The following is a 19,164-nucleotide window of genomic DNA, read 5'->3' as shown; positions in this document are numbered from 1 at the left end:
CTGGCCTGACAGAGCATCAGCTGTGTGTTCTACTTTAGCAAGCCATGTTTAGAGTGCCAACTCAACACTCAGGTCCCAAGGAAGTCACTAGAAGTCACTCCTCAACAGAAGTGAGGTCCCTCTGCAGTCTGCTGTCTTCAGAGCAGGCTCTGAGATGCCTTCTTGGGAAAGTTGTTGGTATCTTGCCATCATCTGGGAATCACAACTTTCATAAATATGAGCACAGGGACAGAAGGTCAAATAATTAGCTAACTCCTCTCCGTCTCCACCATCATTTCCTCTGGCATATTTTTTCTTGTGTTTGCCTCCCTTCAGCCCATTTTTCTTATGGGAATTGTTTGGGTAGACCAAGAGGATCCCAGGATTCAACACTCGCAATTCTAGTGATGGGGAGGGCTGAGGAAGAGCACACCTCCTGAGATATGCACAAGAGAAGCACCCCCCTCGTCCCCAACGCCACATCAGTGTGTGGGCACATCCTCTTGGTTCCATGGATGCCAGGTGAGGGGCAGAAACTGGTTCTGACTTACTTCCCAGCGGCATAGACCTCGGCAGTGTCGAAGAGATTAACTCCACTTTCATAGGCAATCGTCATCAACCGTTCAGCAACCTGCAAGAGGAGGCAAAGGTTAGTCAGAAACGCCGCCAATGTCTTCCTAGCCGGGAAGCAGTGTTAGAGCACTTCTCCGCCTTCCACTCTGAGATCCCATTACCACTTCTCATTTTTCTCTGCTGCAGTGAGTGACAAAAGAAGGGAGATTCAAGCACAGGGCGTGTGGTCCTTCTGCCCTCCGACAAAGTAGGCCCTAAGTCCACTTCTGAATGTGTGTGTGTGTGGGGGGGGGGCGCGGTGGGGGAGGCAGTTGTTGGTCATTCTTCAAGCACTGCGGTGTTCAGATATGTGTTTCCCACCCTGCTGGGAAAACCTTGTTTGAGAACACCCTCAGTGACATGTAATCTTGCTGACAAAGAGGGTCGTTTGTCTCAACGCGGACTCCATCTCTCAACTCCTTCCTGCAAGCCAATAGTTTCTGGCAGTTGGATGACTCCTGACCTAAAAGCTTGTGACTTTCCTCCAGGCCTAGCCAACTGTGCTGATGAATCAGACCTTCATGACTGTTGTGAAGCTCCTGGCACCCTGCAGTTCAGCGGAACAATAGGCATCATCTTGGAGCTGCTGCTGAGTCAACACAGGGGAGGGAGCAGGCCCCTGACTCACCAGGCTCCTGCTCCTCTCTGCTCAGGCTGAACAACTCAGAGCTCCCTGTTCCACTTGTGCTTCTCAGTGCACGTTGAGAAGTGTGGCAGGAGAGCAGATGGCTACCTGTAACCATCAGCCTGAGGTATGGCTGTCGTGGCACAATGGTAAGCAGCCGTGGAGGGGCCTATCTTGGCTTTGCTGATTCATTTATTAGAAGTTTGAGCAACTTCCCACCTCACGGATAATTACAATTGATTTCCCATTATGTTCTTTGATGGTGGACTAACATTGCTTCATCAGCGTTTGCAAGATAGACTGTGTTTCTGGTGTTCTGAAAATTAGCCTCTCACGACCGTGGGTAGGCTAGTGTGCACAGCCTTTGCATTACCCACACGAAAGCAGTTGCTGCTTTTAACCTGCTATTATTAAAATGGCATCCTTAAGCGGAGCTGAAAAGTAGGGCAAATACAGTTCCCTCCTTCTGATTGTCCTGTGTTTTAGAAATTACTGTGCTTGCAGTAAAAATTATTATGTCAGGTCATACGGAGTATTGATGGATTCTTATTGGGAAATGTAACAGTGATATCTTATCTACAGAGGAATTTTGAAATGGAGAATTCTGGATGAACACTTGGAGTGACTAATAGTAGGAACATTTCCCGAGCGCAGGACCTGAAGACCTCATGTGGAACATTGGGAAAAACACTGAATTAAGTCTTCCTAGTGGTAGGAAGTTAAGTCACTAGGATTCTCTCTTTGTTCTTTCTGGTGTGCACTGTTGTGTGTGTGTATGTGTGTGTGTGTGTGTGTGTGTGTGTGTGTGTGTGTGTGTGTACACTCAGCCATGACAGACTGGCTTACTGCAGGATCAAAGTCAACAGTCAAAAGAATATGGATTGAAAACTCTGAAACTTTTAGGAAAATTAGACCTTTGCTCCCTAAAATTCAAATGCTTGAGGTCCTTTGTCACAGTGATGGGAAGAGAACACAGTCCATGAATGTCCTCTTACTATACAAATAAACTTGGGCAAATCTTTTGGCCTTTGCGGATTTCAGTTTCCTTATCTGAAAACTGAAGGGGATTCTATGAAGGGATCTCCTCCTCCCCCATGGAGCCTGGAAGCAACAGGAGAAGCTGACATCACTTCCTCAACAAGGGCCTAATGGCCTATATGCCACATGACCAGGAAAAATCTTGTTGAGATCTTCACACTAATGAGATATTGCAGAGAATTCTGGGAATACCTTTTCCTTCTTCACAAAACTTCTAGAAACACAACTCTTGTCCTGTTCTTTGTGAGTCTTAAATATTCCTGCATCTATTTCATCCTTTCTACCTGAAGAGGAAGTTGATGCAGAGGGCTTTATAGGGCTGAAAGAATGATTCTCTTCCTATAGCTTAAAAGTCAAAATGAATGCTCTCTTCTTGGCTAAATTAATGTGAGCAGGGTTAGGTGTTACCTGCTATTAAAGCTATTTCAACTGTATCACCATGAGAAAACAGAATAAATCCCCAAATTCAGTGCTGTTTGGATGCTAAATGTGCTCTCTTAAAAATTATTTTTAAGAAATGACTACTCATATGAGTAACATATATCTTGGTTTTTATTTGAAAGGCGTGCTATAGAGTTACTAAGTTGGTTGATATCCCTGCTAAGTACCTATCCAATGTGTTGTTGAAATCTTCAGGGATAGGGTCTTCACACCCTTCTGGGGTTGCCTTGATGATTACAGCACCCAGCATATTATGATATGGTCATTTGTACCTGCTTTAAGCTGAGAGCGCCTGAAAGTCTGAGAGAAAGCTGAATGATCAGGGAGGCGAATTCGTTGCTCTAGGCTTGTAATTTTACCCCTGGAGAACAGGAGGGATTGAACCGTTCAGTTGTGGGCGTTGGCTCGCAGTTGGCCCCTCTGTTCACAAGGCTAGCCATCCTTGTCTTTTTCCTTCCACACAGTGCATCAGGCGGGGTAGCAGGTCACAGGTAGGCTGGAGACCCCGGCTGGGAACTTAGTTCCCTTCTAACTTGTTGCTTCCTTGGTGCCTAACAGTCTGTGTCCTCTGCTGTACTCCCTGTGAATGTGCCTCTGTGCACCTGCCACTATACTTCCCTACCTGATGCCAGTCAGAAGGCCTCCTGATGTGCACCCACATCCTCCTGTAGGGAGGAAGCACTTGCTTCCAAAGCTACTGGGAATGCTGCCATCGAAAGGTCTTCTGCTGCCTGCTCCCTAAAACTGTACTTGGTAGGAGTCACCTCACCCAAGATCTGATTTCAGGCTAGCTTTTACCTAATGACTCTCTTACACACACACACACACACACACACACACACTAAAATAAAAATCCCAGAAAAAAATGTTAGAGAAGGGAAGACTACCCCTACCACACATTTTCTTCATCAGAATTGTAGAAGCTGAAAGTGACTTACCTCATCTGAAATTTGACCTCCAAATGTCACCCATGTTCCTGGAAGAGAATAAATATTTGTAGTCATTTTTCTGATACTGTACATAATAAGAGGAGACTTTTATTTCAGAGCAGGTAGTTCACATCTAGGTAGTGCCTGCCTGAGGGCCCATGCACTCTTTAGTCTAGCCTTTCCCCCCTTCCTAATACTCCAGGAAGGGTCATTGTCCCTTTGGGGAAGGGTGCCTCTTCAAGGCCCCATGGATGCTTGTGTCAGGCATCTCTGCCCTACCTGAAACTTTGCTTCTGCTATAGGACCAGATGCACAGGAAGCCAGTGCTATGGAGTTCACTTCGGCTACACACCTATTTTTACTCTTCAACAGCTAAAAGACCTATTCTGAAAGTGAGCACAAGAAAGTGTGTGCAGCCAGAGTGAGCCAGGCCTTGACTTACGCTTCTGTCTTCTTTGCAGATTCTGTTTTGAATTTTCTGTTACCATTCAAGAGGACTTTCTCAGACATTCTGCCAGGACCTGTTTACAAGACCTGGGTGGTGACACTTAATGTACCTTCTCTGTGTGGCCTGCTCTGGGGAATTTCTGTTGGTTTGGGGTGAAGGTAGAGGCAGGAGCCAGGGCAAGGACAAGGAAGGCAAAGGGATCTTCGGAGGCATCGTCAGCAGCATGTGTAAAGCAAGACTATGAACAGGCACATGCCGTGCTAGGCTCCAGCAAGCCTCTTCAGTCAGTCCCTTCCTTATCCCTTTTTTTTTGGAGGGGGGGCAATAAGTGCATCAGACATAGACATTGTCCTCAGGTGCCAAGGACAGTGAGGTGAATGACACAGTTCCCGTCTTTGGCTCATGGTTAGCGGTGATCTTGATAAATGCTCTGACTGAGGCAAACACAAGACAGAATAGTGGAGAGTACTCTGCTGGGCCGGAGGAGGGAACACTCATGGAGGACTTCCTAGAGAAGGCGACACTGTGATTGAGTCTTACAGGAGGAGAAAGGGATTGGAGAAGAGGCAGGTAAACATTTCAGACACAGAAAAGAGCTTGGAAAATCAAGAAGGTGGAGAAGGTGAGTGTGTTGATGAGCTGTGTCTGTACCATCAGGTCCGGGGTGAAACATGAGGGCAAAAGAGGGAGATCTGGGCAAGGGTAGAAGCAGTCAGGGCACAGGCATGGTCAGTACTTACAGGGCACGAGAGAAATGCTGCCGGCAACTTACAGTCAGCATTTCACTGTCAGTCATAGCTACACACCACCACAGCACACCTTTTAGATGCCAGGTAGTATACTAAGAAATTTTTCTTGAATCATTTGACAGACTCAAAGGGCTATTTTTAATATCCACGTTTATATACAGCTGAGAAATATCACATTAGCCAGCACTAAGTGAGATACCCAAGCTTCCACAAACATGCTTGGCTTTGAGAAGATTGTCCTCTTCAGTGTATCACAGCGCTGAATTAGACTATTTCTAAATTAGTGGGACGTCCGTAGACATATGTTGATAGACTTTTTTTTTTTGTTCTCAGAGACTGAAACAAAGGAGTGTATAAATCATCTTATGAGTGTGCTTGCTATCTCCAGAGGTTGCAAATGGGCAGCCCACAGCGGATGCTCAGCTTGCAGGCTCACTCTGCTGCACTAGAATGGAGCTGACCATTTTGGTATTTCCAGAAATTCTGAATGACATTTAAACACTTACAAAATTATTCTGAAAAATTTTGGATTTTTGGCAAACATTGACAACAAAAGGTCAATGTCCTTTCTAGGTAGGCATGCCCCAAATTGGGAGGAGGAGAGCGCTTTTGTGAAAGGCTATGCCAGTTAGCAAAGCATCTCCCTTCCCTGCTTCCTGATGTATTCTTAACATTGAAATAAAATGGTTACTGGTTTGTACCATATGTTTATTGCTATTTTTCTTACAGCCAAAATAAGAGGATTGTGAACTTGTACATTTAAGAAACAGAAAAACAGAACTGAGTATTAAGAAAAAAAATAGGCATAGACATTTTTCCCCAAAGAATATTCCAAACAAAGAATGCTAATGGAGAAAAATCCCACCCTAAGGAACCAGAATAAAACCAGCCATGACAGGTAACAGAAATGATGGTCTTTGAAAAACTTAATCATCTGAGGAAATGGCCAATGTTTGGTTCTGAATGGGATAAGTGAGATTCTGTGAAATGCAGCTCTGTATTAAGTGAAAATAATTGCCTGGGCGTCAAAACCTTTTCACAGACAACATGTTTATAAAAGAGTTCCTTTGAACATGGCAGAAATGATGTGCCCAGCGAACACGCAAACATTTGAGAATGTTAGTGGAACTGGCTCAGAGTGTGAGGGATGTGGCCAAGAATGCTCAGCACGAGTTCAGTTACTGGAGCCATCTTCTGTTGCAGCAAATGAGGAAGCAGACATGAGTGACAGCACACTGTTGACTCTTTATTTGTGTGGTGTGGTGAGAACTTTGAAGGGGTCAAAGAACTTTTAGATGGGAGCCCAAGAAGGGAAAACCATGAGGAATGGCTGGCTGTTTTGTGTGATGGGGGGAAGTCTCAGATCATTTAGGAACTGAGTAGAATTTGGTCAAAGTCACTGTTGCCAGAGGTGGGTCGGGTTGCTGCTGGCCCTGTCAAGATACAGACAAAAGATGACAGTATTTTGTAGGAACACTATACCTGAGTCCCTTAATTTCCCCATTCATTAAATATGGCTTTGGGCAAAGAGCTAAAATGGGACAAGCCACAGATTCAGTAATGAATTCCACAAATTAGCTATTCTTCTATGTCTTCAAGCAAAATCAGGTCAGTGTTTGCTTAATGAATTTGCTAGCTGGCTTGTGCTGTGCTGTGAAAGCAATTCTTTTGTTTGTTGGTTTTTTTTAATTGTTCATGTCATCAATGAGAACAGACCCATCTCTACTGATTCCTGAAGATTTCCTAGAGCCTGAGCTTCTTGCTGATCTTACAAATCATCTGTGCTTGAATACTTCTCTACGGGGACATTCACAAGAACAGATTTTCCTTGACTTACAAAGGGGTTATGGTAAATCTAGCATGTGTTGAAAATACCACGAGCCAAATACATTTCACATACCTCATTTACCAAATACCCTAGCTTAGCAAGATGTCTAATGTATAGAATCAGCTGTTTCCTGCATGGTGGTTGGCTGACCAGAGGTTCACCCACCTGCTGCTGTCCAGCATCTTAACAGTATTTAATGCAAATTCTACCCCAGGAAAGGATCAAAATTCACATGTGCAGTGGGTGTTGGTTGAGCGATGCACTGAAGCATTGCTCCTAGTGAGGTAGCAGGTAACTGTTACACCTGCCTATGACCTTGAGGTACATGCCCCTGGGGGACCCTTAAGACCTGGGATGTATGTACACACTCTTCTCTTTGCTACCTTGTAATTTTGGATGCTGAGATCTTGGATCAGGCAAATCAGCATGGAACATAGCTCAACTTTCCTGGACCCTACAATAAATCACCTGTATTTTTGTGAGGTTGCAAGTTAACCCTCAAATAAATTCCTTTGCTCATTAAATAGACTCGGTGGATTAATTTCATTACACATGCAAAGTATGAAGGTTTGGGGTTTAGCTCAGTGGTGGAGTACTAGACTAGCATGTGCAAGGTCCTGGATCTCATCTCTAAGACCACAACAAAAATCAAAGTATAGTTTCTACCAAATGATGTTGCACAATCATAAAATTATAAGTTGTAAGTCAAGACACTGTTAAGTCAGAAACTGTATTCGCCTGCATTATTATTTGCTCATCTCAGACCTGACAAAGCTTGGGGAAGTCACTTATTGAGGAATGACAATCCATTTCTAGATGAGAATTATAGCCTAAAATTCATCCTCCAAGATTGTGTTGTTCAAAACTGGATTGCCAAAAAGTTCTCTGATTTTGAGTTTTATGCAAGAAAACTAGCATTATTTAGCTCACTTTTATTAATTAGTTACTGATGGTATTTAAGACTAAAAAGACTCTGAACACCAGACCGGTACATACATCTCAGAGGAAGGCAAGGCCATTGTACACTGAGGAACTGACAGTGATTTCAGCCATGCTGTGATAACACTAGTTTTAGGAGCAGTTCTATTCAAAATGAATCAGGAAAAAGCCAATAAAACTCTTCCATGTCTCTTTTAAGAACTCACAGCTGTACTGTATTGATATAGAAATATAGGATATAGATATGTAGGATAAAAGGGTAGATTATTGAATCTACTTTTAAAGACCAATAACTTATTTAAAATATTTTACATTGCTATGGATTTTAGTTTATTGATACAAATTTAATTTTGTTATACTGTATGTACACTTCTACTCTTGTGTAAAGTATTTTGTTTATGCAACTCATTTGAAATTAAATAGTTGAGAAATACAGATTAATCATTAGTCATCTATGATAATATCACTTGTAGTCATGTTAGCTAAGTTTTCTAAATATACTGTATTTCAGTTAGGTAGGTACTCTTTAAACACTTCAAAGACCTACAGAATATGGCATTTAAAATGTTTTAAGAACTTAGACTTTTCTGGACAGTGAGACACGTCTGCTCCTGGCAGCACCAATTCACTTCAGAGAGGAGGATGGGCATCAAAGACACTCCATATGGAGTTTATCTTCTTCTTGGCAAAAATAGCCATTTGGGCAAGAAACTGTTCTTGCCTGGACTGCTTGACAAAATGTTGTATCAACTGGACATGCAGGACCCATAGGAAGGTGACCACTGAACTTTGCAAGGTGAGATGGTCCTTCAGGTTTCTGCTTCGCCAATGAGACTGTCATATATTCTACAGGACACACAGAGAAGTGACTAAAAAACTCTAGGCCTATGGGCTGAAGATGGATGCCCCAACATTGCAGAGGAACTTTGGATGAATGTCCAGGCAGCCAGATGTCTCTGTCATTTTGGAAGTTGCTTGTTTGCACTTCTTGTTTTACTAGGTAATATTATTTCCTTCTTGGGTCTCTGAGGGAGTTGAAGATTAGATAGTTGTAGTCACAGTTTTCGTTGTTAAGAAATTCAGAAAAGAGCCGGGCGGTGGTGGCACACGCCTTTAATCCCAGCACTCGGGAGGCAGAGCCAGGCGGATCTCTGTGAGTTCGAGGCCAGCCTGGGCTACCAAGTGAGTCCCAGGAAAGGCGCAAAGCTACACAGAGAAACCCTGTCTCGAAAAACCAAAAAAAAAAAAAAAAGAAATTCAGAAAAGAAACTCACTAAGAGGTGTTAAGTGTATAAGTTTGAAAGACATCTTAAGATAGTTTTCTGTTGGTAATACAAGATAGTTTAGAAAGTGAATTAGGTACATTTTGGACTTACCAAAACAGGATAGATAATGGAATACTTTTTCTGAATTTGTCAAATGCAAATGGATTAGACATCGTTGATATATTTATTGCTTGTATATATTTATATAGTTATTGTATATAGTTTTTCTTATATTAGTTATAACTTCTTAAATTTTTTTATTTTTTATTATACATAAAAAGGGGAAATGTGGTGATATTTTATTTGTGCTGAAATGTAGTGATATTTTGTTTGTGCTTTAATATATAAAGCTTGCCTGGAGATCAGAGGAATAAGAACTGCCATTATAAGTAAATAAAGAAGTCAGGCAATGGTAGCACACGCCTTTAATCCTATCACTTGGCAGGTAGGAATCTGTTTGGATCTTTGTGAGTTCAAGGCCACACTAGAAACAGAGCCAGGTATGGTGGCACATGCCTTAAATTCCAACACTAATTAACCATGGAGGTCTGGAGGTCTGTATGGACAGATAGGAAGTGACAGAGCTAGACAGGAAGAGGAAGTGATGTAGCTGTATAGAGAGAGCAAATCAGATGGCAGAACAGCAAGGCATATAGGCGTGGGTAGACAGGAAGTAACTCACGTTAGGAAGCTGCTGAGTTGGTGAGGTGAGGTTAGTTGTGACTTTCCCTGTTTCCCTTATCTCTCTCAGGCTTTAACCTCTGTATCTGGCTCCATATTTTTTATTTAATAAGACCATTTAGAAATTTATCTATGTTGTATACATCACAATGGAAGTCAGACAGCCTGAAGGGTACTTTCATACAGAAGAAAAGATGTTAGGTCAAAGTTGTGACAAATTATGATGAAAAATAGTCAAAGTTAAACAATTTTCCTTTTATACTAACTTAAAATTATTAACATATAAGAGCATATGTATCATATATGCGTATGCTATTGCTATAGTTTGAATATGGTTTGTATGCCACCAAAGGTTCATATGTTGGAGTTCGGCCTGGAACTGTTGGGAAGTGGTGGGAATTTTAAGAGGTACAACCTAGGAGGAGGTCAAAAGTCATCGAGGTAACCCCTAGGTAGCTGTCATGAGGTAGTTGTTACAAAAGGAACGAGTTTTACTTTTCTATTCTCTCCGCTCTTGTTTGAGATGTAGTCATTTGCTTGTTTAGACATGCCCTTCTGTCATGATTACCGCCACCTGCTGACCTCATAGAGGCCACGTGCACTGCTCCTCTGGACCTCCCACCACTCCCTACTCCCACCAGTCTTGGACTTTGCACCTTCAAAACTTTGAGCTAAGTGAGTAGCCTGTGTCAAACATTTTATTATAGCGATGGCAAGCTAAATATATAATAATATAAATAAATAAAGCTACTTATGTATACCATAACTGAAAAAATAGTGTTTCCTTTTTTGGAAGTCAGTCATTATTACATTCATCTTACTTTGTTCAAGGGGACTCCCTTCCTGACCCTTTACACACTTACTACTCTCCAAAGCTCTAGAATAAAAGTGGTGACTTAGTAGATGGTTAGTTAATGCTGGTTAAGTTGAACTGAATTGCCTTTTGGATATCATTAGTCTTCAGAGTAATGTGATAATTTCCTATCAAGCATATTTACTTTGATTTATTGAAGAACGAATAATGCTCATTAATAATTCATCAGTTCTTTTAGTTTCTAGGTGGTTGAGATGTTTCCCACTGTCCCTGGGTATACCAGCCATTTCCTTTACTAGAAAAGGGTGCTATGACATTCTTCCCCCTTGCCGCAAGGACTCCAGTGAGGAGGGGTGGTAACATTGTGGGCAGATGCATCAACTATCACTGGTGGAAGAGATGCCCCTGTCCTTCTTGCTGGAGGGGGATAGAGCAGCAGCTGTGTAGTCAGGGGTCTCTGATTCTACGATTTTACACTCTACTATATCGTCCTCAGTGTGAGCTAAGGTGACTTTTCATTTATTATGATTCTCTTAATCACAAGATGGTGTGGAAAGAACTCTGTTTACTCATTAAGAGAAGTTCAAGAGTAAATAAAGTAAAGGAGTCCAGAAATCCTAGGCCTGAGAACTCTCTAGTGACAGGTCTGGGATGTCTAGACAGGTGGCTGAGGTAAGGTTGAGGAATTCACTTCTTGAATTTGTCACCTCCCATCAACTCAAGGGTATAGAAAATGGAGACATCGCTTGCTGAGGCAGGAAGCAGTGTAGCCAAGCAGGCCGGGGCTGGAGTCCTGAGTCCTCCACTCACTAGGAGGATGACTGCTGGTGGCAATAATTAATGATGATGATGATGGTGATAACAATAATAATAATAATAATAATAATAATAACAATAATAATAATAATATTACATCAACAGAGGATTTTTAGGAGGATGGTAAAATAAGATAAAAGGTTAGCATCCTCTATCTCAAAGTCACCCTTACCTCCCCATCTTAGCTTAGTGAGTGTTAAGCATTAGAATTTCCTAGAAGCTCCACTCTGAGATTTTGATTATTTATATCTGACCAGCAGCCAGATTATCGGTGTATTTAACAAGCATTGTAGAGATCTGAATGTGACTTTGTGAGAAGTCCTACTGTGGCCACAGCAGAGATGCTGCGGGCTTGTATCGCCAGTGACTGTGACAGCTCAAGGCCATATCTCCTGCAAATGACACAGATGAAGCATCCCTCCTTGTTCTGGCTTGCATCTGTCAGTATTTGACACAGGCCCTTATTTTTGGATCCAAGCTGCAGCCTCATCTTTCGTTTTTTGGCATCTCGTGTGTTGCTAATGAGCATCTGGCCAGAGTTAACAAATGTGATAGCGACTAAGCCTTTTCTTTTGACTTTGATTACCCTTCCTTACAAGAACCAATAATACCACCCAGGCTCTCCAGGGGTGAAGGTGGTATCCTTTCACACCCACACTTTACAAAACAGTGTGGAATAGAAATAAAACTAGACAAGGAAGCGGCAAAGGCCATGTGGAACTAAAGTATGCCTCCCAGGTAGTTGGGGTGCAAGTAGTATTCTCATTTATAGCTGAAGAAAGTGTGCTTACACACATGCGCCCACACTTCTAAGGACTAAACACCATTTAAATCCTTTTCTACCCCTTGGAATATAGTAAAATAGGAAACTACAGTCTTGTGAGAAAGAACTTCTCAGTGTCTGCCATACAGATCCACTGGGTTTTTTTTTTCTAGACCAGTGATTCTCAAACTGTGGGTCACGATCCCTTTGAGAGGGATCATATAGCCCTTTCATAGGGGTTGCCTAAGACCAACAGAAAACATAAATATTTACATTATGATTCATAACAGTAGCAGAATTACAGTTATGAAATAGCAATGAAAATAATTTTATGGTTGGGGTCACCACAACGTGAAGAACTGTATTAAAGTGTTGAAGCATTAGGAAGGTGGAGAACCATTGTTTTAGACTCTTCTGTATGCATGTATGTATGTATCAGTTCTAATACTTGTGGGAAAACTCAGCAGTGTTTGGAAACACCACTTTTTCTACAGATGAGGAGTCCAGGGCTCTTTAGTGATAGGCTGTCAAAGCTGCACTCTCCATAGCCCCATGCTGATTTTGGTGGGTGATGTGCCTTGTTCTCCCCACCTCCCCTATGCTCTGTTCCAGTCAATTATACATCTGGCTGTTTGCAACATCATCCTGCTTTAGGAGTTTGTCCACATTCATCCCTCTGCCAAATGTCTCCCCTGTGGAAACCTTTGCTGTAGTAAGCTTTATACCTCTTCTCTCAAATTGTCCATTGTGGATGAAGAATGCCACGTACCTGTTCCCACACCTCCGAGTCATCTCCACGCTTATGCATTCTCTCAATTCTACCAGCGATCAAGGGTTGCCTAAGGATTTTGTTCTATAAGCAATGCCCCAATCTCGTGGACAGAAAACTGACTCAACTCTTTAGTCAACACACTCTTCAGAACTAAAGACCTGGTTGAAGGCTGGCTAATGACAGAGTGTGATATCTGTGGCAGGGGTCCTGGGGTACATTGTCCAAGAATGGAAACTGTACCAGAAGAGAGCCCCTAGCTGACAATGTTGTCTGGATACCACAGAAACACCCGAGGAGAGGTGGACTCTGAGCATCCGAGCCTGTGTGCACATCTGAGGGTCTGAGGATTTAGTGGGTGGGGCAGACACAGCTTCTTTACGACCTTCACAGAGAATGTACAAATGTTTGATCCTTCTTTCTTTTGCTCTCTCTGTTCCTCCCCATCCCCACATTCTTTCTCCCTTTTCTCTTTCTTAGATTTAAATACTTTTGCATTTAGCTGCCAAGGGATACTCCTAGCTTCATGTTCTTTTAAGAGTTGCTTCAGGAAAAGTTTGCCCAGAACCATTTTGTTCTGCTTTTCTGATCAATACAATTTAAAGACAAGAAAGTGATGTTGCAAATAGTTTGGGTGACAGGTAAGTGACATTTAGAAGTGGTTAAAATCCAGAAGGGTGTTATAAAGCACTCCCCAGGGACTCAGACCTATTTGAGCATCAGTAGTACAGAGATCTTGGTAAACTATGTGCCTTCACCAGAAATGAGAACCTACGCTCTGAACTTTGATGTTACATTAACCATAACTACCAATTTAAACCTATAACTTCACCTCCTGAAATTGCTTTTCAAAGACATGATTTCTGAATTGGTTTGGTTCCTTTGAGCATATTAGGAAAATTCAAAATAATAAAAGCTTGAGATCCTTAGAGTTTTTCTTCTCTTCATCCTTCCTGCATTTCTTGCCTGCATTTCATTTTGCCTGCATATAATATTACTTTTTTAACCTGGAGCAAAAGTTACTTTAAAAATCTTTTTTTTTGATAATCCATTCATAAACAAGCATTGCAACAAATCATAATTCTTCCTACTTTCTGATAATGAAAAAGGAACATTGAATGTGGTTTGTCATATTGTATTCTAAGTTTCTTGGCCATAGGTCCTAATATTTTTCTAGTATTTTTGGTTATATATTGAGGATTATTTACTCAAATGAAACTCTTAGGGCACAAAAAACTCAGTATACAGAATCAATAAAGCTTTCTCATGCTGCTCTTTGAAAAGTTCTTGTAATAAATATGTAGAGTCGTTAATATAGGTGAATTAAACAGTGTTAGAGTAAAAGTAGACACTTATAGGATACAAGAAACACATGCAATTTCTAATTCTTAAATTCAAATATTTTTAGTATCTTTTTCCAAAATGTGACCTACTATTAAGATAGACAATGCTGTTTACCTATGAGATCTTTGCCCAATTCCTGGAATAAAGTCTGTGCTCAAACATATTTTTGGTTCTTTTTGGATGTATCATATTTTTCCACAGCAAGTTACTATGGGTAAGAGTTCTGGAAAAATACTCTTACCAAGAAATTGGAAAGTCAGTGTGAATTCCTGCATCATTTCCTTTGTCTGTGAGTGTTGACTCTTTTTCATCACTAATAGTTCAGAGAGGTGTTCTACCTCAAACAGTAATAATTTTGAAAACTCTGGTGTTTCTGAACATAAAAACACAGGGTGTATTCATGTGGTTGTCAGGATCTGTTAAGAATATATTTTAATTTCCTGAAAAGCAAGTAAAATGTTCAGGTAAAAACAAGAAGATAATTGTAAAAAAAAAAGATAAAAGACTTTTGCAGCATTTCTTTCAAGGTCTTCTTTCTGGGCCATGAACCACCAGATCCAGCTTAGGATATGAAACGTTATTAAAAGGCAAATTTTGTGTTCAGGAAGTAGGAATAGTGTGACATTCTTACTGAAGCAGGAATACAAATGCGATTTCTGACTAAGAAATTCTTGAACTATGAAAGAATTAAAACAGAAAATATATGTGAACAATTTGACAATAACCTAAAATAATTCTCATTCTCTGCCATATTGCACTCAAGTTAATTCAGTTCCTAAGTTTGCCTGTAGATTCACTGATTTACATATAAGCATTAGCTTACTTCATTAGTGCATTATGGATATAAGCTGTTAATAATTTCGGTTTTTAAAATTGTATCTATAATGTTTTCCTAATAGAAAATTTATAACTATACCAAGTCAAAGGGGGTATTTCTGCATCACCCATAGAATGACACACACTCTTTTTATGCAGACTCTTCTATTTCTATCAAAATAATAGAAACTTTCTTTCTTTAGTAATTATATGCAGAAATTTAACACAACATGGAGAACAAAGTTCAATGATCCTAACTCATAAAACCATGCAGATCTATCTTTAGTATCAGGAAATTCAATTTAATCCAGATGCTACATAGAGTCTGATGGTTAACTTTGATTACCTTCTGGATTAGATTAAGGGATACTTAGGCAATTAGTGAAGGGCTTTTCAGGGTGTGTCCATGACGGAGTGTCTGGAGATGTTTAGACTGTGGAGGCTCTGCCATAATGAATGCACAGATCTTGTGACAGATTCATAATATGATGGCATTATCCAATGGTGGTGAAAGGTAGGAGGTCCAGGATGAAGGAAAGTCTGTGGGCATGTTTTTAAGGCCTATATCCTTCTCTAACTTCCATAATTGTCTTTCCTCTGCTTTCTGCTCACCATGACATGCATTGCTCTGCTTGGATTTTCCCTGCCTGCCACCACGGATGAGGCCTCTGAAACGGTGAGGACAAATGCATCCTTTCTCAGGTTATTTCTGCTAGGCTTTCGATTTTGGTGACAATAAAACTGATCAGTGCAGAGTCATACTCCTTCCAAATGATAGGCTATATTGAAAAGTTAATCTGGGTCTGAGAGAAGCCCAGAACAGCTCCTGGAACCTGGTCCCTAGAGACAAGCTCCTGTTGTTGGAACACTAGCCTTCCTATCCAAGGCTTCAGCACCGAGACAACGATATTATAAAAGCCTAATCTGATTTTATAGTGACAGAGTGAAGTTTCCTGGCATACAATATGGTTAGCAATCTAGAAATTTAGACAGATATCAAGAATATAAGCATTATATTTTTATTTTAACAGCCCCCCATTGATCTCAAACATATGATATAGTCCTTCTTGAGACATTTTTATTTTCAACAAACTGCCAAATGAATTTTTTATCTCCAGAGAAGGTATAAAACCTGGCATCTGTCAAATGCTCATGGAATGTCTTATGGATGTACAAATCAAGAGTGGCAGAGAAGAGATGATCAATAGAGATGAGAGACAATGTGTAATGAACTTTTTAAAATTGCCTGATCCTTTTTTTATTGACTCATTGATTGGAAATGAGTTCATCAGAATGACTCCATCATTATTTTAGTTAGTGGCCACATGCCCAAGTGCACACCACTAGAATGTTCTGGAGGGAGACCGGGAGGTTATCATGGACACAGGGAACTGTCATGGTAGAATAACACTAGCATAGGCTGTCTTAAAGCAGCATGGCGTCAGCTACTTCTTCTGACAGCTCCAGTGATTCTGACCATGGGAAAGAGGGGAGGTGCTCCCAGAGGGAGCACCAGGACTGAGAGCTGCCTGATGATGCTCCACTTTGGGTAGTTTTGTGATTGGTCAGGAATCTCAGGAACCACCCACTATGAGTGCAGAAGGTTTTGTCCAAACAACTATAATAAATATTTCTTTTAAAACATCTCGTTTACTAATTTTTTAAAAATTTTATACAGTGTATTTTGATCAAATTCACCCTCAACTCTTCCCCATAACTCTTTCCAGATTCACCCTCACCTCCCTGACCCCCTCTAATTTTTTGTACTCTTTACTGTTATTATTTCTTGTGTGTGTGTGTGTGTGTGTGTGTGTGTGTGTGTGTGTGTGTGTGTATTTAAATAACCCATTGGTTCTAATTTGTGCTGTGCATATACTACTGGGTCTGGGGATATCCACTGGAGTGTGGTCAACCTACCCAGAGCCACAGCCTTAAAGAAGAGCAATACTCAAGTAGCTCCTCTGTTAGGAGGGAGGACTCACAAACCTCTTCCCACTCCATGCTAGGATGTGGGTTGGCCTTGTTTTGTAGAGGTCTTATGCAGCTGGTATGATGAAAAATGGCTTCTAAAGGTAACGTTAGATGGAGCACTCAGGGTCCCTTCCTCAGGACAGGGGCTCTGTTTGTCTTTTTATTACTGTCTCTAATCACGGAGCAGAGCTCAACTTTGCAAATCAATGTCCTCCTCAGTTATAGGCAGCACATTATAAAATTATTTTTCTTACTTTACAACAACTCTTAAGGGCATATTTACATTTTTCTTTTGGATACACTTCAAATTATGTCCATAGACAATTCATTAATTCATTCTTGAGACTTAGTTCATGCCTAAAACGGATAATGATACATATTCACTGTATTGTTGTGAGAACTAAATGAGATGATGAAGATGCCAACTAGTATTTTTATTCTGAGAACTTACATTGTACCAGTCAGTGTGGTATGGGTTCTACAGATATCATGTCAGTTGAACATCATGACCACTCGGATCTGAGTTTGTGTATTGATAAGTGCTTGGGTCAAGAATTGAGTCTCAGCCCTGAGATTCCACAGCTCACACTGTTAAATGATTTCAGCCAATGTCTGAAGCACTCATGTTGTAACAAAGACTCACTGAATAGTATTTTCCTTCTTGTCTCCAGGGAGAAATTATTGGAAGCAACAGAAGTTCTATAGGCAGACACTACTGTCAAGACTGCTGTGAAAGCCCCAGTCAGTAGAATATACCAATTCAAGGCAAACCCAACTTAACAAAGCTCAAGGAGTAGTTATTTATTATGGATTATGAGCAGTATGAATAGCAAACATTAAAAGGATACTGCAATTTTCAAAGATTTTTTTTTTAAACTGGGGATCAAATGTAAATGAAAAATGAACACCTAATCCTCTACTTGCTTCTCACACTGGTGAGCAGAAGGGCACGCGCCTACTCTCTGGTGGGGCCTCTTGCATGCTGGGTGGGAAGCAAATCACTCTCAGATGTGCCACACTTCCTCTTCTACCCAGCCATTGATGAGCAAGTGACTCAGGCAAGAAGGCAGGGCTGCCTCTCAGCAGGAAGCCAGGTTGGTGTCCTTTGTCCTGGTCAGCGAGCCTCAACTCCACCTCAGTAGGTCGGACCACCTGGGGAGCTGGTGAACTGCCCCCACTAGGGACCATGCTGTAGCTAGTCTGAGAAAAGGTCCAGGCACAGTTGTTTTTGTCTGTTTGTTTTTCTGTATCTATCTATCTATCTATCTATCTATCTATCTATCTATCTATCTATCTATCTATCTATCTATAAATAAAGCTTTCCATGTGGAAGGTTGGGACATTATGGGAATATACTCCATCCATCCATGAGAGAAACCGAAGTATAGGAAAAGAAACAGTAATAAAGTGAAGACTCATGTAGCAGAGAAGGGTGAAGGTGGTTTTGACCCCAAGCTGGAGGTTGTAATGTCTTGGAGGGCCTTTAGCTTGACCAAATAGTTACAAAAGAGAATGACCCTAATAGGCTCATCTGTTCGAATGCTTGGTCCACAGTTAGTAGAACTGCTTGAGAAGGATCAGATGGAGGAGGTACGGCCTTGTTGGAGGCAGTGTCTCACTGGGTGGGGGTGGGCTTTGGAGTTTCAAAAGTCCATGCCAGGCCCAGTATTTCTCTCTGCCTGCTGCTTGCACATCAGGATGTAGCGCTCAGCTACTTCTCTAGTACCACACCTACCTTCCTGCCACCATGCTCCCTGTTATGATACCAGGCAACTAAAACTGTATGCAAGTCCCCAATTAAATGTTCTCTTCTATAAATTGTCTTGGCCATGGTGTCTCTTCGCAGCCGTAGATAATAACCAAGAGAAGTCTGTTCCTTCGGCATTTTCTCTTTGGTTCTTTGACCTTCGTTTTCCCAGTGCAAAAGCCCAGTGGAAGTAATGACTACAGTAAGAATAGCTTAGCAGAAAAAAAAAAAAGATGGATAAAAAGAGCATCAGCACTCTTGTTTTCTGGGACAAGATCACAAGGGCCACTAGTGGGCTTATTTCTCTTGCCCTGTCCTCAGCTCCATGGCTTCAGTGCCTATTCATGGCACCTCCCAGGCAAAGCTCAAATGTGGATAAACCCAACTATCTGGCTGTTCATCATCTATAACAAAGATGCAGGATATGTGCTGGATGAAACGTCCCAAGTTGTAGAGACAGACCCATTACCAGTCCTCCCTCTCTAGAAGTTGTTTGTCCTTAGCTCTCTGGTCTCATCATCCTCTTCTTTCAACTTCCCAGATAACCGACGCCTGACTGTGCACAGAAGAATAAAGCTGAAAAACTCTGA

At 41.3% G+C, this 19,164-nt stretch overlaps 1 protein-coding gene across 2 annotated transcripts in view; it reads right to left on the bottom strand.

The window, feature by feature from the left end:
* The window catches only part of Kcnab1 (potassium voltage-gated channel subfamily A regulatory beta subunit 1), a 382,887-nt gene that overhangs the window by 74,858 nt on the left and 288,865 nt on the right, over nt 1-19,164 (bottom strand). For both annotated transcript variants that reach the window (XM_052731508.1, XM_052731509.1), the window contains exons 3-4: nt 3,634-3,671; nt 531-610 (exon numbers count right to left, since the gene is read on the bottom strand). In XM_052731508.1, coding sequence (XP_052587468.1) covers nt 531-610; nt 3,634-3,671 — 118 coding nt within the window. The remainder of the gene's footprint in view (nt 1-530; nt 611-3,633; nt 3,672-19,164) is intronic.

This window comes from Peromyscus californicus, unplaced genomic scaffold, assembly GCF_007827085.1.
Source record: "Peromyscus californicus insignis strain IS unplaced genomic scaffold, ASM782708v3 Scaffold_9__1_contigs__length_137607984, whole genome shotgun sequence".
Lineage (NCBI taxonomy): Eukaryota > Metazoa > Chordata > Mammalia > Rodentia > Cricetidae > Peromyscus > Peromyscus californicus.
Note: the sequence above shows the minus strand (reverse complement) of the source record. Positions and strands in the feature narration are given on the sequence as shown.